This window comes from Capra hircus (assembly GCF_001704415.2).
Source record: "Capra hircus breed San Clemente chromosome X unlocalized genomic scaffold, ASM170441v1, whole genome shotgun sequence".
In the NCBI taxonomy this organism is placed as follows: Eukaryota; Metazoa; Chordata; class Mammalia; order Artiodactyla; family Bovidae; genus Capra; species Capra hircus.
Window position 1 is genome coordinate 40,624,231 of NW_017189517.1, and position 24,921 is coordinate 40,649,151.

Genomic DNA, 24,921 nt, shown 5'->3' on the forward strand with positions numbered 1-24,921 from the left:
CAGAGGAAGTGGGAGAAGCACTTCATTAAGGAACTGCTGGATGGGGGCCCCTGTTCTTTTCCCCCAGGGCCTTAAAACAGTAACACTCACCCTGTAGATTTGGCAAACACAGACACGGTATATTTTCCAGCTTTGCTGGAGTCTCTGACAATGAAGCCTCCTTCTTTACCCTGAAAAGATGGGAAAAGAAGCTGACCATCAGGAGGAAATGGCACTGCTACCAGCATCCCAACTGCCCAAACCCAAGACAAAACAGAAGCCCTGATTTCACTGCCAAGTTCCACATTTGAGCTGCAGCCTTGTTGCTTTTGACACTGCAAGGTGTAATTGGGACCCCATCAAATGAGAGCCTTGACACTGCCTTGCCTGGAGGTGGTGGACAGCAGCAAGCCCTCAATTCGGGATCCTTGCTTGTGGTGCAAAGAGACTGCCATTTACTTGTGGTCACACACTTACCTCTTGCTTCAACAGCTGCTCAGCTTGACTCCGAGTCATGTGTTTGGAATACCACCTGGAAAGGGAGAGTGCTTGGCTGGCTTCTAGGTCATGGCCTGAGCGGCTCGTTAGAGTGCTGTCTGTGGCTCATCCATGCCATTGAGTCAGTCAGTTCACTCCACTGCTATTTACTGAGTGCCTGTCATGTGCATAGCACACTATATCGTTTTCCCAAAGCCTGCTTGTTGCTGAAGAATTGTGGAAATGGAGAGCAAGTGGCAGAAGGTTGCAGGAAACAGATGAGGGTCAGGGCCTTCAAAGACAACCCACTTCCCTGATTCAGGAGAATGGACAACCAGAACAGTTTGCCATTTTTCACCCTTTCAAATGTTTCCTATCAGGCTGTGGTTTTCTTTGAGTGTAGTTATTCCGATTTGGAGAGGAGGGGGTATGGTGATCTAGCTTCCATCAACAGGGTGTTTGGGATAAGGGTAAGATGTAGGCACTATCACTTGAATTGGTGGCATCATTTGACCCAGTTGACGCTGATTTTAATAAGTATCTTGATATCAAAATTTTGTTGAAAGTATGAAAAAGGTTTATACGGTATTGTGAAGATTCTATGCTGGGAACATAAGCATACTCACTCATACATTTCTATGGAGTCCTCCGCTTCAGTTACATAGTTACTAGGGATGTAGCCTTCCTGCCTGTAGAGGAGACAACAGGGTTGATCATCGAACACTCCCCAGTCTGGGTGAGAGACGGATTTGTTTACCTTGTATCCTGGGGCTCAGAACCAGCCTCAAATGGTGGTATATAAAATGTCCTGCCCTCAAAGAGGATCATGTTGCCAGTGCACAGCTAGGCCGGTGGAGTGTGCAGCTTCTGCACTTGCGGCACTGATCACATACGCTCCACAACATGCGGGCTCAGGGAGGGGGCCTCGTGCAGAGCTGTGCTCTGGGAAGTACTTGGGGGGAGAGCATATTCCCTTTGATGTGGGAAGAACAATTTCTGATCAGGATACTGAGTAGGGGAGTTATGATGCAGGATTTTGCATGTGTGTAGAGTAGGTGGGTGGAGAAGGCAATGGCACCCCACTCCAGTGCTCTTGCCTGGAAAATTCCATGGATGGAGCAGCCTGGTAGGCTGCTGTCCATGGGGTCGCTAGGACTCGGACACGACTGAGCGACTTCACTTTCACTTTTCACTTTCATGCATTGGAGAAGGAAATGGCAGTCCACTCCAATGTTCTTGCCTGGAGAATCCCAGGGACGGGGGAGCCTGGTGGGCTACTGTCTATGGGGTCACACGACTGAAGTGACTTAGCAGCAGCAGCAGAGTAGGTGGGAGGGATTCCCTGGCAGCTCAGCTCGTAAAGAATCCACCTGCAATGCGGGAGCCCCTGGTTTGATTCTTGGGTCGGGAAGATCCCCTAGAGAAGGGATAGGCTACCCACTTCAGTGTTCTTGGGCTTCTCTGGTGGCTCAGATGGTAAAGAATCTGCCCACAATCTGGGAGACCTGGGTTCAGTCTCTGGGTTGGGAAGATCCCCTGGAGGAGGGCACCCCACTTCAGTATTCTTGGCTGGAGAATCCCCATGGACAGAAGAGCCTGGTGGGCTACAGTCCATGGGGTCACAAAGAGTCAGACACGACTGAGCAACTAAGCACAAAGTAGATGGATACAAGGCTCAAGGAGAGCGGACATGAACTCACCCATTTTTATCCCGGGCACGCCACCAGGGTAAGTTGCTCTCTTCCAGGATAAAATACTCGTTGCCCTTATGCAGCTGTAGATCATTTGCATTCATTGGCATGTAGTCATAAAGGGCTACAACTTTTTTCAGCTCACTTGTCGAGACAGGTGCTGCTGTTGGCTCAGGGGGCAGTGGCTTTTTTAAGATCTGTGTTGTTAGGAAAAAAAAGTTGGGGAGATTGGCTAGATATCAGGCACTCTCCTATCGTTCCCCAACCATTCTAACCCAAATCAGGCAAAAAAAAGGTTTATTCAACATTCACTCAACAACCATTTTTAAGCACCCCTGCAGGGTCTCTCAGCATGGAATGCACATCAGAACCATCTTGTGGGCAGTTAACAATCCCAACACCCAAGCAGTTTCAAAGACCAACTATGTCAAAATCTCTGAGGGTTGGACCCAGGCATCAGTGTTCATAAAGCTTCTTGGGCAAAAACCATGTACAGCCCCCATCTGGAAAACTTAGCACTAAACTAGTACATGGACCCGCTAAGTGGCTCTGAATCTTCTTTTCTTTGTTTGTAAAATGAACGTAATAAGAATTCCTGCCTTGCTTACCTACAATATATGAGAAAAGCCTTTCTAGACCTCCAAAAGAACCCCCGAAATCAAGTTTTAAAGTAATATATTAGTGGTAAATTCAAGATATTGAGTATATGGGCATTCACTGTTAAAAATTTTTCAATTTTATGTTTGAAAATATTTTTCATTTTAAAAAATCAGGCTTTGTTTTGTTCTAAACAAGCGATTGGATTAAATGGTTGCCAAGAGCTTCCTAATAAGCCTCTGTCTCTCCACCAAAGAGGAAGTCCTAGTTAAAAGGCCAAATCCCCTATCTCAACAAGAATACCAGTTTACACTGCCATAATCCCAGGGAGAATTCTAAGTCTCTGGTCTGTTTTCTGGGTGTGACTGTAAGTTTCCATTGAAGCAGCACCCAATTTCCCTGTATACCTGGTCCTCCTCAGGTGTGGGAGGAAGAGGCTTTTTTGTCTTGCGGTGAGAACTCCCAGGTTTTAAGCCTGCAAAGTAAGAAACCAGTGATCATAGCTACAGAGTGCATATTTGGGAAGGGCCCAGGGACAGGTTTGGTCAGGAACTTTACTCTTGTATTTGGTGCCTTTATGTAAGTTATGAAAAGTCTTGATGGCTACAGCCCAATGCCAGTTTTCCCAGCTAGAAAGAACAGAGCATCAGCTGGCTTTTGGTTCCCACCCATCCTCTCCCCCAGGCTCCTTTATACACTGGCCAAAATGTACAGACCTGGGTTTGATAGAACCCTGAGAAAGTGATGGATAGAGTCAAAGAGGGGAGAGATTATACTGATCAGATCTCTTACTTCCATTTCTGTTCTCCAAAATTTGGCAGCCCATAGCATTTTTGGCTGTCTGAGAGCAGCAGAGATACTGCCCATCAATCCAGAAGCAAGGGTGATATTTCTGTACCAGATCATTGTTGTACCGGATTACTGTAAGAGAAGAAAAGAGAGAGAGAGGTGACATTTGACTTGTGGGAGAATCTACCTTAGGCATGTTTTCCTCTTTGAGTGTAGTGGTGAGCTTCAGACAACTGCCCCTTCCTCAGCCACCCTGAAGGGAAGCAAACACAGGACCAGTTGGCTCACACGCTTCGCCGTGGAGCGTTCTGTGTCATTCTCTTCAGTGGTTCTGATACGATGACTATCTCTCAACCAGTGATCAAAGCGATAAGAATATCTGATGTCTCCAGAGCCCCAGAACAAAAATATGTTATCTATGGTTTCCCGGCAGCCATTACAGTCTTCCTGTAAAGCAGATGTTGACTTTGGTGGTCTTTCCCAGAAAAGGGAAACAATGTGACAAGCCAGCTCTCACTCCGGCTCTCAAGATACCAGTGCCCCAGCTTCTGCAGTGCTCTTTTAGAGCTATTTGTCTTTGTGAAAACTCCTGCCTCGCACTTTCTGTGTTCATGAAACAGTCAACAGAACAGAGCTCAGGATCAAAGGAAGGTGATTTTGCCTCTAGAATAAACATAGTTCAATCTTCCTAGGGCCACTGAGGAGGGTTGAGCTCCTTGTGGGAGATACACACAGCACTTCTATTTCCCTCACAGGGTTGTGAGGCCCAAAAGATCTCTCAGAATAGACAACAGGGTAGGTTGCAGATAGTAGGAATTAGTTTTACAGTTTTTAATACTGTGGTATTGCAAGAATTTTAACCGGAAGTTGATTAGAGAAGTCATCCTGGGATCCTGTTGCCAGATGACAGAGAAGCAAAGACAAAGGAAATAACTGACGATAGATAGCCTTGGGCCAAAGATCTAGGCTAGCCTAAGAATGTGCATATTTGAGGACATACTCATTTCAGCATTTGATGCTAAAAAGAAGCCCTGTATAACTTTTTTTAAAAGATAAAAATAAAAACAAAATAAAACCTTCCTTTGTAGAGAGCAGCTTAAGCCCTTAAGAGCTTGCTAGTCACACTCTACTCATTCAAGACTTTGGAGGAGGCCTAGAAGCTACTGGTGGCCAGGTGCATTTTACAGGCAAATGAAGAAAAAGTGCTGTCTCTCTCTTTTTTTCTTTCTTTTTTTAAAGTGCCATCTTGATGCTTTTCTAAACATGGATTTGAAGACTTCTAACCAGTGTCTCCTGCCCACACACACTCACCCCTCACTTTTTCAGCATATCCCTTCACCATTGCACCAAATGCAGAGTGGTGGGAGCTGATCAGATGGAGTGCAAGCTAAAAGGGGCTACATTGTCTGTAGAGGATTTTAAAACAATAATAAAGCCAATCAAAAGTCTGTAGGCCTTCTATTATCCTTATTGCCAAATTCAGACTTAAATTGAACAAAGCAGGGAAAACCACTAGACCATTCAGGTATGACTTAAATCAAATCCCTAACGATTATACAGTGAAAGTGAGAAATAGATTTAAGGGCCTAGATCTGATAGACAGAGTGCCTGATCTACAGACAGAGGTTCGTGACACTGTACAGGAGACAGGGAGCAAGACCATCCCCAAGAAAAAGAAATGCAAAAAAAGCAAAATGGCTGTCTGAGGAGGCCTTACAAATAGCTGAGAAAAGAAGAGAAGCTAAAAGCAAAGGATAAAAGGAAAGATATACCCATTTGAATGAAGAGTTTCAAAGAATAGCAAGGAGAGATAAGAAAGCCTTCCTCAGTGATCAGTACAAGGAAATAGAGGAAAACAGTAGAATGGGAAAGACTAGAGCTCTTGTCAAGAAAATTAGAGATACCAAGGCAACATTTCATGCAAAGATGGGCTCGATAAAGGACAGAAATGGTAGGGACCTAACAGAAGCAGAAGATATTAAGAAAAGGTGGCAAGAATACACAGAAGAACTGTATAAAAAAGATCTTCATGACCCAGATAATCACGACGGTGTGATCACTCACTTAGAGCCAGACATCCTGGAATGTGAAGTCAAGTGGGCCTTAGGAAGCATCACTACGAACAAAGCTAGTGGAGGTGATGGAATTCCAGTTGAGCTATGTCAAATCCTAAAAGATGATGCTGTGAAAGTGCTGCACTCAATATGCCAGCAAGTTTGGAAAACTCAGCAGTGGCCACAGGACTGGAAAAGGTCAGTTTTCATTCCAGTCCCAAAGAAAGGCAGTGCCAAAGAATGCTCAAACTACCACACAATTGCACTCATCTCATACACTAGTAAAGTAATGCTCAAACTTCTCCAATCCAGGCTTCAACAATACGTGAACCGTGAACTTCCAGATGTCCAAGCTGGTTTTAGAAAAGGCAGAGGAACCGGAGAGCAAATTACCAACATCCACTGAATGATCGAAAAAGCAAGAGAGTTCCAGAAAAACATCTATTTCTGCTTTATTGACTATGCCAAAGCCTTTGACTGTGTGGATCACAATAAACTGTGGAAAATTCTGAAAGAGATGGGAATACCAGACCACCTGACCTACTTCTTGAGAAATCTTAATTTAGGTCAGGAAGCAACAGTTAGAACTGGACATGGAACAACAGACTGGTTCCAAATAGGAAAAGGAGTACACCAAGGCTGTATATTGTCACCCTGCTTATTTAACTTATATGCAGAGTACATCATGTGAAATGCCGGGCTGAATGAAGCACAAGCTGGAATCAAGACTGCTAGGAGAATAACAACCTCAGATATGCAGATGACACCACCCTTATGGCAGAAAGTGAAGAAGAACAAAAGAGCTTCTTGATGAAAGTGAAAGAGAAAGTTGGCTTAAAGCTCAACGTTCAGAAAACTAAGATCATGGCATCTGGTCCCATCACTTCATGGCAAATAGATGGGGAAACAGTGGAAACAGTGGCAGATTTTATTTTTCTGGGATCCAAAATCACTGCAGATTGTGACTGCAGTCTTGAAATTAAAGGACACTTGCTCCTTGGAAGAAAAGCTATGACTAACCTAGACAGCATATTAAAAGGCAAAGACATTACTTTGCCAACAAATGTCTGTCCAGTCAAGGCTATGGTTTTTCCAGTAGTCTTGTATGGATGTGAGAGTTGCACTTTAAAGAAAGCTGAGTGCTGAAGAATTGATGGTTTTGAACTGTGGTGTTGGAGAAGACTCTTGAGAGTCTCTTGGACTGCAAGGAGATCCAACTAGTCCATCCTAAAAGCGATCAGTCCTGGGTGTTCATTGGAAGGACTGTTGTTGAAGCTGAAACTACAATACTTTGGCCACTTGATGCGAAGTGGTGACTCATTTGAAAAGACCCTGATCCTGGGAAAGACTGAAGGCAGGAGAAGGGATGACAGAGGATGAGATGGTTGGATGGCATCACTGCCTCAATGGGCATGAGTTTAAGTAAACTTCAGGAGTTGGTGATGGACAGGGAGGCTGGGCATGCTGCAGTCCATGGGGTCGCAAAGAGTTGGACAGGACTGAGCAACTAAACTGAACTGAACTCTAGCAATTCTGAACAATGTTTCAGATACTCTTCCTAGCTAGAACTGATTGCTCCTACCCTGTGCTTGCCCCACCCCTCCCTCGTGCCACGCCCATCACTGAGGGATTTGAAGAACCTTGGGTGTAGGCTTCAGCACCAGTAGACACATTTCAAAACTCTTAATCAACAACTAGCTGCTCTGATAAATTAAGCTATCCTAATATGCTAATGAGAGGCTATAGCATTTTCTAACCCCCTACCTCCAGCACAGTCATTAAGAATCCACCCTACATTTCTGAATAGTTAAGAGATCCCTTGAAGATGACACTCGTCTTCTGTTGGTTAATGCAGAGCTGGTATTTCCAACTACTTAGAATTGCAAAGTCAGTGTCTGTTACAAACTGAATGTTTGTGTCCCCCTAAATTCATATAATGATGCCCCCCATGTGATAGTAGGAGATGTGGCCTTAGGAAGGTACTCAGGTCATGAGAGTGGAACCTCAAGATGAGATTGAAGTGAAATGCAGAAGTGAAGCCGCTCAGTCGTGTCCAACTCTTTGCGACCCCATGGACTGTAGCTTACCAGGCTCCATCCATGGGATTTTCCAGGCAAGAATACTGGAGTGGGTTGCCATTTCCTTCTCCAGAGGATCTTCCAGACCCAGGGATCGAACCAGGGTCTCCCACATTGCAGGCAGACGCTTTACTGTCTGAGCCACCAAGGTGAGATTAGTGCCCTTATAAGAAGAGACTGGAGAGAGATTCTCTTTCTCTGCTATATGAGAACCAGTGAGAAAAGTGACCAGTCTGCCAGCCAGGTAGAAAGTTCTCACCAGCAACCAAACTGGCCAACACCTTGGTCTTGGATTCCCCAGCTTCCAAAACTGTGAGAAATAAATGTTTGTTGTTTAAATCACTTGATCTATGATATTTTGTTGTGGGAGAACTAGGAGAAAACTGCTTACTTCGCCAGTGCATGGGGCCACGAAGCACTAATGGTTGATGCACATTCCAAGTATATCATGGACTGATCTCTCATATCCATTTTTGTCAGGATAATGGCTCAAATTCGGTTTGGGGCATGAGTGATTGATTACCCTTCACATACATCATTGGAGTTTCACAAATGCCACTCATTCGTTTTGGTGAGGTCAGGTCTTTTGCTCATTTTTGAAGCTACAGTTAGGATAGGCTCTATTGAGCTTGACCAAATGAAGACAAGTGTCTGTGGTGCTGTAATACTGAAGTGCCCACTGTCATGTTCAAGGAAATGGAAGGAGAGAGCTCAGGGCTCAAGGATACAAGGTTTGCGTGGAAAGTACCACTGAAAAGAGATGGCAGTTCAATATGAGATACCTGACATCCTACTTTTTAAATTGAGGTATGAATGTGAATGTGTTAGTCGCTCAGTCATGTCCAACTCTTTGCAACTTCATGTAGTCTGCCAGGCTTCTCTGTCCATGGGATTTTCCAGGCAAGATACTGGAGTGGGTTGCCATTTCCTTCTCCAGGGGATCTTCCCCGCCCAGAGGTAGAACCCAGGTCTCCTGCACTGCAGGGAGCTTTTTTTTTTTTTTCCATCCAAGCCACCAGGGAAGCCCTTGAGGTATAGCTTACATATCAATATATAAATTGAGATATAGCTAATATATAATAAAACATGCAATCTGAGGTATCCAGCTAGCCACATTTGTGTAAAACCATTTAACCACCACTCAGATCCAGCATCTCAGAAGGCTCCCTCGTGCCTCTTCACAGCCAATACTGCTACAGAGGTAGCCTGTATACCACGAGGCCCCCTTCTCATGTTAGTGATTTGCAATTGGTGCATTTCACTCCAGAGTGGGATAACATCACCAGAGCGGGATTTTACAGCTTCCAGAGGATCTCATTATTGGCATTGCCAGCATCTGGGGCTGTTCTGAGATCTTTAGGATTTGTATCTAAATCTCCCAACAACTGTGGTGTTTGTTGCAAGGCAGCTACTTTGGGGCTGGTTAGCCCACGTAGATTCTGGAGTAAATGAAAAAAAAAATGCTTTCAGTAAAACACAAGGGAAGAGAAAGCAAAATTGAACCAATGAACCAACTAAAGTAGCAGTGGTTTCTGTTTGTTTTGGTTTTGTTTTTACTGTTGGAATTTTACTTACCTATGAAACTTTAATAGCAGGGCATAATCAACATAGTGAGGTTAATATCAGAGTCAATAAAACAAGTTTACATGTTGAATAGTCTTATCCTCAGTCATTACTCATAAATTGAATATAGTGGGCACTCTATTTTTGAGCTAACCTACAACTGGTTTTGAAATTGGTGTTTGAAGTGTTAAAGGAATTACTAACTTATACATACCACATTTTTTCCCTTTTGGTTCTCACTCATCTAGTATGTCCCACCTTCCCCTATTTCCAAACTAAATCCTAGCTGTCCATCAGTGTGGATCCCAAGTTGGTGGTGATTGTTCTGCAGAAAAATCACTTAACACATCTATTCGTTGGTTGCCTTCTGTGTGCAAGGCAATGTATAAGGTACTATGGAGAGAACCAAAGAAGTACAAGTATATATGCCCTCTGGAACTCCAGCTCAGCCTCTGCATATATTTCTCTACCTTGTAGGTGGCATCTTGGTTTAGAGCACAGACTTTGGAGCCTGAGTTCAGAACCTGACCATGCCACTTACTAACTGAGTGCCTTTGGGCCAGTTACTTAACCTCCTATACCTCTGGGTTTGTTTTTTTGTCTCTGAAATGGGGATGGTGAAATTAACTGCCTCGTGTAGCTGATAGGAAGAAGAAATCAGTTAACGTACATCAAGGACTTAAGATCTTGGATCATAATAAGCATTACTGAAGTCTTTGCTCATTTTGTACCCTCAAGACTAAAGGTGACCTCTTCAAAACATGCCAGGAACTGAACTACGTGGTACAAGATATTGCCTATTTGTAATGCCCACATGGCTTTACTCTTAAAATATCTTGCACCCAACTACAGGTGCAATTTCTGGGCTTGAGAACCAGGCAGCACAAAACTCTGCAATGAGTTTAGGCTTTAGCGTCAAACAGACTTAGGGATGTAGTAAGAACCCAGGCTCCACAGCTCACTAGCTATTTGCCCTTGAGCAACTTACTTAACCTCTTAGAGCTTCAGTTCCCTCATCTGTAATTAGGGGTATAATACATACTAAATAAGCTTATCGGCAGGATTAAACGTGCTAGTATGTTTGAAGCACTTGGCATAGAGCCTGGTATAGAGTTAATGCTCACTAGGTGTTAGTTGTTTTTAGCCCAAGGTTGCTGTGAGAATTAAATGAGATAATGATTACAAGATATCTAGCTTAGTGTCTGGCACACAAAAAGAACTAAGTAAATGACCCCTTTGTTTCTTTCTCCTCTCTTGGCTTGAAAGATCTGATGATTTTTGTATTGGCCAATCAGACTTGCATTCAAGGGACTGAACAAAGCTGGTGTAGTCAACCACCAAATATCAGAATCTACATGTTTATTAAGACAAAGGGCTGTCATGCAATAACCCAACCATGCTGTTATCAGTCTGCCATCCTTCCTGTTTCTCTAGGCAGCCTTTCCTGATGTCAACTCAACCAGTTAATCTCTCAGTCACTTGACATGTGGCTATATATACACACAAATATGTGTGCATGCATCCTGTGTAAGCATTTACAGTCGAGTTTATCTGAGCATACTATATGGTCTATGTGAAAAACTGAACTATGTTCAATTGAGGTCCTCACAAAGCAAGGAACAGAAAATAGCTCTTTGGAAAATATTTACCAACAATGAAAAGATGTACAGTGCTTTCTTGTACATTGCTTTACAGTTGCTGTGTGCTTTCATATACATTACCTCCCAGAGATAGGTACCATGGACATCATTATTATTATCATCATTATTAACACATCATCATCATCATCATCATCATTATTATTATCATCATCTTTCTCTTTCAGAAAAAGAACTTGAACCTCAAAGAAGCTTATTGGCCTACTTACCAGAGGTCACCCAGTTTATCAGTGGTAGAAGAAGACTTGGAACCAGGGTCTTTACTCTGACCCTAAGCACTCTCATAATCACATATTAATTTTTTGGGAACCAGATATTTCATATCTATGATTCAAAATATTGAAATAACCATTGAATACCATACCATACCACCATTGTAAATTGGTGTAAAGAATGGGACCTTTTTATAAGTAGGGAAATGGAGGAGCCTATAATTACAAAATTGCATTAAAGAGACAGTGGTAGAACTGAGTTGAAACTCTTAGTCTAGCACCTGATCTTTCATCAAATATGAAGGAATATATTGTCAATTGTATCACTAATATTGAAGAAAATGAAATATTTCTTGCTCCCCTTCTCCTTTCTCATTCTCTCCCTCCTTCCCTTCCCCCCTTTCTTTTTTCACCTCCCTTCTTGCATCCATTCTTTTTTCTTCTCTCCTTCTCCCTCTCTCCTTTCCTCCCTGTCCCCATTTTCTTTCCTTCTTTCTTTCTCTATCTTTTTCTCCCTCTCTCTCAATTTCTCTCTTTCCTTCCTCCCTCCCATCCTTCCTTTGGAAACTAGCTTATTTTCCAAGTAATTCTCACCATTTTTGAGCTGGTGAATCCAACGCTTCCTCAGGTCTTCGGTTGGGGAGAAGACATAGAGAGGCCCTTCATCATATACAACCTGGGGCAATGGACACACAGACTTCAGCAGTTAGGAGTCAGAAAAAAAAGAAAGACCTTGAAGCAACTAATCTTAAGCTACAACAGTGGGTTGCCATTTCCTTCTCCAGGGGATCTTCCCAACCCAGGGATCGATCCCAGGTCTCCCACATTGCAGGCAGACGCTTTAACGTCTGAGCCACCAGGGAAGCCCTTGTATAATGACAGTGGAATACAAAAAGGCAGGCTCTTCAGTGAGCAGTGGGGCTGGTGTCATGCAAAGAACTCCTGAACAATTCATATCCAAGGATGTAGGATAAAGAAACTCTTAGCTTTGTGAATTCTCCTAGGTCCTCCTGAGTTGAGTTTCAATTCGTGTGTAAAATTAGTTCATAATCTTTGTGTTTATCCAATGAAGGATATTTTATGATCTTATTAAACTTTGTATAGAAGATAATTGAATGATTTATGTAACAGATCTTGATTAGTACATATGAATTATAAACTTCATCAATATGAGCAAAATTTTAACTCATGGCTAATTTTCCCCCCAATGCCTAGTGGTACCCCCTAGCCAATATTAGCCAAAATAAACTAAGTTTGGAACTACAGACCTATTCAAAAAGAGTGAAGTCTATATTAAGCATCATCATCAAATCAGTCAGTAGTTTTTGAACACTCCACCTATACAAGACTTTGTGCTATGTGTTATGGAGATGTACAAAACATATAAAACATGGTTTCAACCCTCACAGATTTAGTAGACATCGCAGTAGATTCTAAAGTCAAATGTAAATTAATTGTGAATTACCTGCTATTTACCATTATCCACCAGGCCAGTCACAACATCAACTTAGTGAAAAACAATGGTAGGTTTTGTAAACTTTGTTATAGTCAGGGACATGAACAAGATCCTTTTACATTTTTTCTTTTTGCTTGTTAGTCTTTGCTGTGTTCATAAATCTATGACAGAAAGCCCCCTCCCCTGAGACTTTCCACTTCCTTTTCTGGCTTTCACTGTTGCAGAGACTGCTTTATTCACCGTATGTAGCCTACAGAGTTCTAAGGACATAAGCAAACCAAATCAGAGATTGATTGAATCTGAAGCTCTTGCTCTCTCTGATGGCTTACATTGCATCTGTCAAACAGATGTCTATGTGGCTCTTCAGTTATCCCAGACTTGAATAGAATTTAAGTTTATATGTAAATCTAATAGGGTTTCCCCACACTGAACTTCCTAATACTACTCCTTCCCTCCCCTTTTCTGTCTTTTCAACCCACATGACCACCGTTAGATAGAGAGGCAGAACCAGAAGGAAGTGAAATGCTCACTCAACAAACAGCATCTTTCTCAATGCAGTTCTCATAGACAAGACACACCATAATAGAATTAGTGCCATTACGGATTCTCTTCGAGGTGTAAAGAGTAAAAGAAACTATGTTTGACTGGAAAATAGAAAAGCAAACACCCTCAGCCTGTGCCATCCCTGATGATTACATTACAGGTCCCCTTGTGAACTGATGAGAGAAAATACTTCACCTGGAAGGGGTAAGGGAACCTTTCAATATTTGAGATCTGCCCAGTTTCACTGCTCTCTTCCCTTCTCTGCAATGACAGAAAAAATCATGGTTATTGGTTGATGCATTACTCTTTTCTGGATTTCCTTAGGTACTGGGAGTCTTTTGCAGTGGTTCCACAAGACTATCCTGCATGGACAGTGCTAATCCTTAGTGATGGCTTCCTATATTCCAGGGGGACACGTAGCCATAGGATCCAGCACACCTTCATTCAAAAAAATCTCAAATTATTGAGGAAAGGGAGGTTACTCAATAAATGATGCTGGGACAAACATTTAACCACTAATATTGGCAGAGGTAGGAGAGTAGTTAAGGTAGCTATTTCACACCATACACCAGAATAAATTCTTGATGGATTCAAGAGCTTATGAAAGAAATGAAACTATGAATAACAGAAAAAAGCAAATATTCATATAATTTTGTGAGAAGCAAGGCCTTCCTGATATAATGCTAAAAGTTAGAACCATTGAGAGGAAGATGAGCTAATTTGGTGACATGGATTTTAAAACCCAGTATCGTTTAAAAAAAATTTCAAAGATAAATGAAAAACTGGAAAAATATTTTCAACATATATTATAAAGTTAATATATCTAGATCTCTTACAAAGTACTGGGAATAGGTAAATATTTCAATAGAAAAAAGGGTCAAAAAATCAAAAGGCAATTCACAAATGGAAAAAGTATAAATGAGCTATGGATGTATAATTGAGTAGCAAAAAAAATGACAAAATAAGTCAGCAATTAAATATTTAAAAATTAAATCATTTTTGGCTTTCAAATTAGCAAATATTTAAATTATCTGGTGTTGAAAAGAATGTAGAGCAATAGATACTCTCATATTCAGCTTGCAGGAATATATAATATTCAAATTCTACTTCTACAAAATAGAATAAAACTATAAAAATAACCAAAGTGTACAGATTTCATTAAGAAAAGAACAAAATATTACTCCTAGGAAGTCATTATAAAGAATAACAAAGATACATAAAGATGTATGCAAGAATGTTCCCCTCAACATGATTTCTGATATAAAATAATTGGAAACAATTTAAATGTCTAGTAATAGGAGACTAGCTGAACAAATTAGAATAGATCCATGATAGGGAACACTATATAGTCATTAAAATCATATTATTAAAGATTACCTATTGTCCTGGGGAAAATTTTTCATATATTGGTAAATTGAAAATATAAGTGGCAAAGCAAGGTGTTTAGTATGATTCTGTGTTTTAAATATATAACATAAATATTAGTGTGAGTGTATGTGTTGTTAATGGAGAAAAACATCAATAAGTCTGTACATGAGCAAGTTAATAGTTGTTTTAGCTGACTAATGAGATTATGCATAATTTTATCTTCTTTATGTGCTTTCTTTGTATTTTGCAGAGTCTCTGTAATAAACATGCATTTACTCTTGTCATCAGAAAAAAATGACATTTTAAAAAATCAGGAAATCAGTAGATTTTATGTCCTCAGGGAAATGAGAGAAGAAGCAGTGAGAATCTCAAGACTCAGAGCCCTAGGGTTCTGGCTTGCAGACTAATTCAAGTCTGTAAATCTGATCCCGGTGACTGAGGGAGTAAAACCAATCATCTCTGATCAGCTTGAACACTTGATGGGATATCATCTTAAAACTGGTGTTACAAGTTTTCCAGTTAAGTAAGTCGTTCTGCATCTGGGGAAAAAGACGTTGAGACTCAGCATAACCAATATGTGGTGGAGTGAAGAGCATATTGGTATAAGGGACCTTTGTGTGTCCCACCACTGCACAATATCACCAGTTTATTTACAGAGCATTGAAGTGTTCCAAGTTTCTGAACTCCACCCCACCCCCTGCGCCTGGTTCTAACAATCGTCTCTTCTCACCGGAATCTGTCTTTCAGGGGGAGGATTTTTCTCCGGAACCACTGTTTCAACGCAAGTGATCTTCTCAACATCTATTGAACCCTTCTTACTGCCTCTTTTCTGAGAAAGAGAATGAGGAAGAAATGGAGAAAGGTTAAGAGCGATTAAGCAACCAGATGATTAGATTTTGCTATTTCATCATTCAACATAGTGAGGTGACACCCACACTCTATATCAGGACCTGTCATTTTGAAAAAATGAACAGACAAACCAAACCCAAACAACTTCCAGATCTATTAACCTGATCTTTTTTGACTACCAGATGGAGAGCAAATGCATTGACTTTGTGCGCTTTGTTTATATTTTAACATAAAAAAATAAGGAAACAATTTCCAACTCTTGGGTTTCATTCTCAATAATCATTTAATGAGTGCTCACCAACTTTGAAAATCCATGGTGAGATTTCCCTGATAGCTTCTTAGCACCTTTGAATTTTTGTTCCAGTATGACTTCCCAGTTCTGGGTTAGGAAATGCTTTGCTGAGTTTGAAGTGTACTTAGGTCCCTTCTATCCTGCTCCACCCCCGACTCCAACCAAAAAGGATCTACATCCTCACCAAGGCAGATTTAAGGCCAAGTCCTTAAAACTCAGGTTTCACAGCAGAGAAACTTACCCCGCGTTCAAAGTCATACTCATAGTAGGAAAGTTTTTGCACGGTTAAGAGAAAGAGGCGCTTCTTGAAATTTAAAGGTGATGTTTTCTTTTTCTGCTGCGATCGCTTCAGAAAGATGCTCTCCAATATCACTGCAGCCATCGCTTCTTTCTGGAGCTCACTGGGTGCTATTGATAATGAAAGTTCTTGAAGACCCAGCACATTGATCCTCCTCATCCCTCCTGGTTCCCCCTCAGCCTAGCCACCTACTTTCAAATAGAATAGAAATGTTCAAAGCTAACAAAGAATCATTTTCTTACCTTGATGTCCTCCTTCCATAACCCTCCTTTCTGCCAGTTTTCAGGTATAATGGATGCACACTGGATTGGGGTGATTGGTTCTACATTATGAGTTCATATAAACTGGGTTCTTGCCCAAGTCAATGGAGTGCTCTGGATATCAACGACATGTACCATGTGCTTGGTAATGTCTAGAAGCAACTCTACCCTAACCACCCTTTTACTGAATGTGCAGAATCTGTGAACAATAAAAAGTCTTGGTGCAGCTGTTGGACCTAATATCCCCCAGAAGGTATAATGCAGGTGCCAGAACTCCACTGAGGCAGATATTGGACTTTCAGTTCCCAGTTTCCTAGACAGTGAGTGTAATTTTTCATACCTTGTCCCACTGGGGTCTGTAACCAAGGGGTCTAATAAGGATATGGAGGCTGCACCTGCAGTTGTGGACATATACTAACTGCCACTCAACCGATTTTGCCCATCCTTTGTAGCTCTGGCTGAGCTCTGTTCTAAAATTGAAAAACAATTTTTGAGAGGCAGTTGTTTTGCTTGGTTTTTGCTTTCCCCTTCCTTTTTGCTTAGATTCATTCTTTTGGATCATCAACTCTTAGAGATGCCATCTTTGATCATTTATGAAAAGTAACTTGTTTAGTCTCTCCAAACTTAACAATAATTCAGAAAGATTCAGTTTGGGTAACTGAAATATACAAAGGCAAAGAAAGTTACACAAAGTCACCCTTGGTTTTATTTTTTTTAATTCAAACAAAACACACAGTTATTCACTTAAATGCACTGTCTTGTAGTACTAATCCACAACTTTCATTAGAAAGATAAAGTGAAGACATAAATACTGACACAAAAACAGAGCATTAAAAAATTCTGAAAAAAAATCACCAAATGATCAGCCCCTTCCCCATCCAGTTTTGTTGGAAGTAAGTTCTTTTCCTGAAGGGGATAGATTTTGTTTTGTTTTAACTAAATTCCTTATGCTTTTGGTGGCAGAATAAAGTCAGTAGTTTTTTCCTACTTGACAAGCATAAGTTACTTCTCACACCAGGAAAGCAAGGGAATGGTTTGTATCGAAGTCTGAGGCTATCCACACCATTATTTTGCTCTTTCTTGTGGTGTAAACAGTTCTATTATTGTACTGAGGAGACAAAAATAGGTTACAGGAACAGCAAGGATGTTCAGAATGATCACTTTGCTACTTGTTCATCGTCTGGATGCCACTGTTCTCTGGTGATAGATTTTTTCAACTTTTTATAAATGATTTTTTGAGAAAATCGGGCCAAGGAGTACACTTTTCCCTACACCTTGCCACACAGCTCTCTTCCCTGATTCCCGGGTTTAAATCATCTCTCACAGGACTGAGAAACTGATAAGAGTTGTAGCATTCAGATCCAGCTCAATCCCCAAAGAGATTTCTTGTAACATTAAGATTTTTCATTTACTCAAAAGTAGTGATAACCAGCTAATAATGGTCGGCTCTCAGGTACTGCCAACTCATCGAGATCCTGTACTAATATCTTGTTTGTTCCCATAGTGAATCCCAATTAAGTACCTATTCACAACCAAAGATTCAACTTAGAAAAAAGAAAGTAATACCCTAAAGAAATCAAGTAACATGACCAGTAAATTGGATCATCTGAACAAACCACGTCCAGCTGTGCCTCTTTTAGCTGAGTAAAGCACACCCATCATTTTACCTTTAGGTTTGTTGCAAGCTCTTGGTGAATACACTCCCCGCTCAGACCCAGCATCTGCTTCAGCCTTGGCCTCTCCTCTTATTTCCCATAAGACAGGTCCTTCTGGAAGCTGCCTCTGTTCTTTTTGTTTTTCAGAACAAATCCAGTTTGTACAAGAGGAAGCCTTCCTCTCTTTCAAGTATCTCTGTTGGGGTAGGGTTTAGAGCTGGTCTAAGTATGAGGAAGTAAGCCTCTCACTAGCCATCGCCCCTCTGAGCGTGGGGTGAAATGGCCTCTACCTGTAGATCACTGAGCTGGAGGACTGCTGGGATTTCCACGGCCTGATTGCTCCCTCTTTGATTGCTTCCCCCTATTCCTTGTGATCCATTCAAGACACACATGGTCTGACAATGTGGTAGCTCTTCCTTAGTCACCACTGGTCCATTAATGGTGAAAGGAGAGGCATCTACTTTTATATCTTCCTGAAGGCTGATGTGTAATGGACACTTTGCTTTAGAGGATAGTTTCGGCTTCTTTGGGTACTTATTATGGAAAGTCCTATTTTTTTTCTAACAATTTCAGCAGCCCACAGAGTCAACTGACCACAAAAGATGCACAGTGAGGGCTGACCCTGCACCTCACTCAAGTGGTGGGGGTGGGGTGGAAACGGAAGTGACATGAATGTTACACACACACACACATACACACACACACACACACTTCATATAGGAAAAGAAAGAGGAGGAAAAAGAATAGACACACTCGGCTCTTCATCTAAAACGTAAAGTTACAGTGTTATGATGTTCTCTTTATTAATCTACAGATGCAGGATTTTCACATGGCCATGTTGTGCAGCCTCTAGTCTCCCTATGGAGCTGCTGCTGCTGCTGCTGCTGCTAAGTCACGTCAGTCTGTGCGACCCCATAGACAGCACCCCACCAGGCTCCCCCATCCCTGGGATTCTCCAGGCAAGAACACTGGAGTGGGTTGCCATTTCCTTCTCCAATGCATGAAAGTGAAAAGTGAAAGTGAAGTCGCTCAGTCGTGTCCGACCCTCAGCAACCCCATGGACTACAGCCTTCCAGGCTCCTCTGTCCATGGGATTTTCCAGGCAAGAGTACTGGAGTGGGGTGCCATTGCTTTCTCCGCCCTATGGAGCAGTAGAATTCAAAAAGAGAATGCTTAGTAGTAAGAGTTCAGCCATTTTACAAACTGCCCTATGCCAAGGAATTAATATAAATAACACTTGCAGAATTGGTAAAGTAAACCACCTTTGATTCCTATCTTTGCTCATTATTAGGGACAACATCAGAGCAAAAATCAGAAAACAGCTCAGCCTGACTATGATTAGGAAAGGTCTTATTAGGAGATGCTAGTTAGAACAGTCACAGTTCAAATAACTACTAAGACAGAAATATCCAATAAGCTGCATTTTGTGCTTATTCCTCCTTTAAAGCATTACTTAATTGCCCAGCAAGATTCTAGCCATTTCCTTTTCTCCCCAGGGGAATGGGAGGCAACTCCTGCTTCTCTTAGTGCAGTCCATCATCAGACATTTTACACACATTCTTTCATTTACTCTTTTTTTTAAATTTTTTAGTTTTTTATTCATTTACTCTTTATGACAAACAGGAAAGCAAGATTCATGGAGGTTATGTGACTTGCCTAGATCTATCTATTCGTGACTCCACACCCTTGCTGTTTCTGTTGTACCTCATTGCCTCCCAGAGGGAATTTTGTTTTTTGTCTTTAGTGAAGTGTGATGTCATTCACCTCAGCACTCTGTCACTGCCCATGGCTATCATCACAGAGCAGTGGGGACAGAACCCTCTCCATCTTTTAAGAACATGAGACAAAGGAGGAAATGGTGGTAAGTGTGGGGATAAGTAAGAAAGAATTCAGGATCCAGGGGTACTTTTCTCTGCAATATTCCTCTACACATGAAAGGGTGGTCTGTCCTATTGAATTGACGACAGTACTTTTTTCCCACATGAGGACTCTTCTCAGTTCCACCAGGGTTATCTTATGTTTTCCTTTAAATCCTCTCTAAGGAGATCTTGTTTACTGGTCGGTTTTTAGATTCACCAGCTGTTTTTCCCTTCAGGATCTTTCATTGTTAAAGGGATAAAAGCATAGAGTTTAGATGGAACACCAACCCTTCATTCTAGGGTTGTTATTGCTTACTGTGCATATAAACCTTTGTTTGAATGTACTTTCTTTCATATTATGAAATATTGCAAATAGGCAGAAAGAAAAGAGAATAACATTACATTCATGTGCTCACCGTTAGCTTAACAGAATCCTGACATTGTGCTACTTTGTTTCTGTTTTTTTTTTAAGAACTATAATACTATCTATACAGTCAAAACTCCCTTGTGTGCTCTTCCACAATTTTAGTCTCCTCCCTCCCTACAGGCTACTAATATCTGGAATTTAGCATTTAGCATTCCTAGGCACTTTTTTATATTATTGCTACATAATAGGTAATAGTAGCTAATATTACTATTACTAATATTACTATTAATAAGTAATAGGTAATAGTAGGAATTACTACATAATAGGTAATACTAAGTAAGTATCCAAAAGAAATACTTAGCATCGGTTTACACGGTTCACATTTGAATTTATGTGTTACATACTAGCAACTTGCTTTTTTTCTCAATGTAACATTTTAATGATTTTTTTCTCAATGTAATATTTTATGATTTTTTTTACCTAGTTCTAGTCCATACATTTTAATTCATTTTGATATGCATCAAGTATTCTATGCAATGAATATATCACATTAATCCATTCTCCTATTGATGGATACTGAGGTTATTTGTTTTCAATTATGAAGAATGCTACCATGAATATTCTTGTACCTGTGGTCATAGTCTTCCACTCTCAGAATGAATTCTCAGTTACTAAGTCAAATTGGCAAACCCAGCCCAGCTTGTGTGTTGGATTATGCACTTCATGTAATCCCTTGTTCTTTTTTTGGTTCAATCTTCCTGAACGTTTTCTATGAAATCTGGTAGAATTATCAGTGGTCTCTAAGTAGAGTAGAGTATACCTGATAGACCTACTAAAAATCTCTTCTCAGGTCCAAGAAGCATCTCTCAGGTTTTGACTGAGATTTTGATTGAGAATTTCCCCATCTCGGAACCAGAAGAGAAGTTGTCATTAAAGTATCATACCCATAGCCACAAAGAGCCATAATTACTCTTGTTAAGTCCAAGAAGGTCTGTTCAGGTCCCAGTGAAAGCTAATTATTTGATGATGGTTCCAGGGTCATTGCTACAGGTGACCAAATTTGTGATGAAGACTTTCAGGAAAATCAGTTTTCTGGCTGCTGGCTAACCTGGGAAATTCTCATCTACTGCAATCGTTTCTAAAAGGTCTCAGCACTCTGGTTCTTCTTCAGCACTTCATGTTATTAACATTTTACAATTTTCTTCTGTGGTTTTGGACATTTCTGGTCTCTGTCAACTCTTCTGCCCTGCACTAGACACAATAGATTCTGGCCAAGTGATGAAAGGAGAGCCAGATAACCAATCTGCTAGTTTCCCTTGAGCAACAGGTTGGTGGTGATACTTTCAGCATTGCTCCTTTGCCCTGAGAGTGACTGCTAGGATGTCCATCTTTCACTCTGGATTTGTGTGACCCTTTGGCCTTCTTTCTCAATTTAGCTTTTGTTTTCCCTGGTTTAAATATATTATTTTTTCCCTCAATATCACAGTAAAACATGTTCATTATAGAAAATGTTTTAAGTACAGGGATATTAAAAAGGAAAACATCAGTTACAAGCTCATTATCCAGACACATTAATCTTTGGCATGTTTCCTTCCATTCTTTTTCTCTGTGTTTTTCTGACTATATTTGAGATCATATTGCACCTAATATTTAGAGTTTGCTTATTTTTCTTATTCTTATACTTAGATACTTATTACCTAAGTATCCTTCCTTCACCCAGCATACGTTGTCCACAAAATATCTAAAGTTCTTGTTTAACATTATTTCAGATGTTTCCCCTTGTTGTTAGGATCTCTATATAAACATCATATGCTGAGTCAAAAAGTTTGTGCCTTTTGCATTTTGAAATATATTGACAAAATAGTTTCCAGAAACACTGTAACTGATTTCCACTCCAAATAGCAGTTTTGGAGAACCTATTTTTCCATACTTTTGTCTCTTTTCTGCTCCACTTCTAATCAGTTTCTTTTTATTCTGTTTCTATTACAGATAAATATGTAGGAAGGAGTTAATAGACTATAATTCATTTTCATTTTGGGGATGTAAGGCAGCGAGAATAGCTTCTTCTGGAAGTTCAGCTAACTGATGTTAACCCTAAGGGGATGTGGTAATTGCTCACAGAGAGGGAGGTGGAAAGCCTGGGATTAAGGCTTTTGCTTTTCAAATGCTCTCCCAACACCCTCAGCCAGTGCACATGAACCTCCAGAGAAACCGAAAGTCACACGTGGCCCATTTGTTTCAGGGTCCTCAGAGCATTTCTCTCTCCCCCTCCCCCTGATGGCTTCATTTGCATAACCCAGCAGTTTTGGAGTGAATTAGGTCAAGGTCTGTCTTTAACTTCTTACTGAGCACTGCCTTCCTGAAAATTCTATGTCACTCTTATTCCGAAGGCCGAGCCATCGGATATCGGCATGGCATCCACGGGCAAAAAGCAGCAAGTGTCTGATGACTCTTTGGAGAACATTCAGACTGGTTTTCAAAAGCCATGTCTTCCCCTTATACCTAAGTCACTTCCTGGTATGGGTCTAGTCCGCTGAAAGGAAACTCTCTATAGGAAATTTGCTCAAATGGAAATAGTAAATCATACTGATGATAATTTTAAATTGCACCCAGACCCTAGAAGTGGATGGAAAGTTGCACTAGTTCTCACCATGAGGAGTTTACAAAAGATTCTGAACAAACACATCGCTAGCCATAAGCCACAGGAATTTGGACTTGAAGGCAAGTAGACAGTTTAAGTTGTCTGAAGGGGTCAGAATAGACCAGGTAGGGCTAACGCTAAGGGATTCCAGTTCAGTAGAACGCTTTAGATTATTTAGGGTATTTGCATCTTGTGGCTTATTTGGTAGGTGACATTTTTTATCAAATAACTGAGGCTCCAAGAGGCCGTAGCACCCTTGGTCAGGGGCTTGGCATGCAAAAGGAGGGAAGGAGCAGAAGCAGCATGTAACTAACAGCACAGAAGATAACCCCTGAGCTGTACAGAGCCCTGCTTCTGGGCTTTGCTGCTGCCCTACCTTCAGAAACAGACAACATGAGACAGAGACGTGGAGCTTGGAGAGCAGGGTGACCGGGAAACTGGACTGGAATTCCATTTGGCCCGCACTCACCCAAGGATGTCTTGGTCAGAGCCAGCAATCCTTTTTATTCTAGACGCCACATATTTGTTCTAGGCAGGCCTTTTGGGGACCTTGACAAGTCTCAGGCAGAATACAAATAATAGCAAACACTGAGATAGGCACACTGACTATTGCCGGGCCCCATTTTAACTACTTTACATAGGATAACACACTGCTCACGACAATCCTATAGGGAAGGCACTAGGCAAGTAGGGGGAAAGGGCAAAGGGAAAACAGCAGGGGAAGAAAGGGGCAAGAAGAATTCACTGAGATTCCCCACGAATTTATTAAGCATTGGCTCTGTTCCGGGGTGGTAATGAACAAAATTAAGGAGGGGATAAAGAAGAGGGGATACAGGTAGAGAAAGGAGAAGGAGGAAAAGGAGGAGAAGGGAGAGACAGATGGAGAAGAGAGGAAAGGAGAGAAGCAAATGATGGAGCCTAGAAAAGAAGAGAGCCGTGCACATGGCAGGCAATGGTAATAGGAAAAAGCTTCCCCGTGACCTCAGGGGTTGGCCGCACTGTCTGGGCCGCGAGGCCGAGGCTGACTTCTGGCCCAATCTCTTACCCACTGTTACCACGAGGTTGGCACGCACAGTCCTTCCAACAAGGCAGCTCTGATCCCAGCAGTACTGGCCCAATGCAGCCAGAGGCTTTCCACTCTGGTTGAGCCTTTCCGTAGCTTACAGAGCTCAAAAGCATATGCGTTTTGACCAATTTTTTTAGACAATCTGCCTCTTAAAAATTTCTTTTTCCTACGGTCTCATTGACACAAGGATCCATTTGGGGTCTTCTGGCAATATTACCCAAACAGTTTATTTTTATCCTGGCTTATTTAGCCACGGGCATGAAAGCTTACTTTTCTGCCAAATTGTGCAGAGTTGCCTCTTTCCAACATCTGCTACCTGTTCAGATGGTCACCTCATGTCACTTTTTTTTTCTTGTCTCCACCCAACTATGACCTCCCCAGAAAGGACCCTTCCAGCCTCTTCTGATTATCAGAAGGGACTACCAGGGCCTTAGGCGATGACACTCACCCTCCATCTGCCTCCTCCTGCCTCAGACTACATGGCACCAGCCACGCTTTCTCTCTGACCTTCAAGGTCCTAGGAAAGGCAGTTACTGCTGCTGTCCAGCCCTTGCCATGCCCCGGACCCACCTCAGTTCTGACTTTAATGCAGGCAGCTCCCCGGATGCATTGAGATGCCGGGACTTGGAAGTCGGGACTCGATGTCAGAAGACACTAGCCCTGGAGACATATTCTTACAGTCCAGAGAGGAAGGACAGTCTGAGCAAACCCCACCCTTTCACAGCCACTCAGTTCCCTTTTTTTGTTTCCTGACTTAAACCAATGTCTTTTTTTTTCTTCTTCTCAGCAGCATGGTATCTGGTTCCCTGCTGCTGTCCTTATTCCACCACCCCCCAACCCGCCCAGCAGTCCCCGCCCTTCATTTGCTTGGGACCTCTGACAGTACTAGTTGAGTCTGCTCTGAAAGAACTCTTCTCTACTTGACTGGGGCCACTGAGACTCTAGACCAGGCTGGGTTGAGCAGACACGTCCTCAGGCCAACCTCCCCAACGTAAAGGGATGACATCGCTAAAGGATCATTGGGATGGTCAACACAGGGAGCGGAGACTTCCAGAAAAGAGGAGAAATGCAGATCTGCAGAGACAAAACAAAGGGACTGGCAAGGGAGTGTGTCCTTAGCGTCTCATGTCCTCTAAGGCAGAGACTTGAGGCCACACAGTTAAACTTGA

At 41.7% G+C, this 24,921-nt stretch overlaps 1 protein-coding gene across 1 annotated transcript in view; it reads right to left on the reverse strand.

Moving 5' to 3' along the window:
* The window catches only part of BTK (Bruton tyrosine kinase), a 32,554-nt gene extending 8,068 nt beyond the window's left edge, over positions 1-24,486 (reverse strand). The window contains exons 1-11 of the mRNA XM_005700145.2: positions 24,323-24,486; positions 15,848-16,014; positions 15,196-15,294; positions 13,293-13,358; positions 11,693-11,774; positions 3,537-3,665; positions 3,152-3,219; positions 2,157-2,344; positions 1,083-1,145; positions 457-511; positions 91-170 (exon numbers count right to left, since the gene is read on the reverse strand). Of these exons, the coding sequence (XP_005700202.1) occupies positions 91-170; positions 457-511; positions 1,083-1,145; positions 2,157-2,344; positions 3,152-3,219; positions 3,537-3,665; positions 11,693-11,774; positions 13,293-13,358; positions 15,196-15,294; positions 15,848-15,988 (971 nt within the window). The 5' untranslated portion in view covers positions 15,989-16,014; positions 24,323-24,486. The remainder of the gene's footprint in view (positions 1-90; positions 171-456; positions 512-1,082; positions 1,146-2,156; positions 2,345-3,151; positions 3,220-3,536; positions 3,666-11,692; positions 11,775-13,292; positions 13,359-15,195; positions 15,295-15,847; positions 16,015-24,322) is intronic.
* Positions 24,487-24,921: the final 435 nt, after the last annotated feature.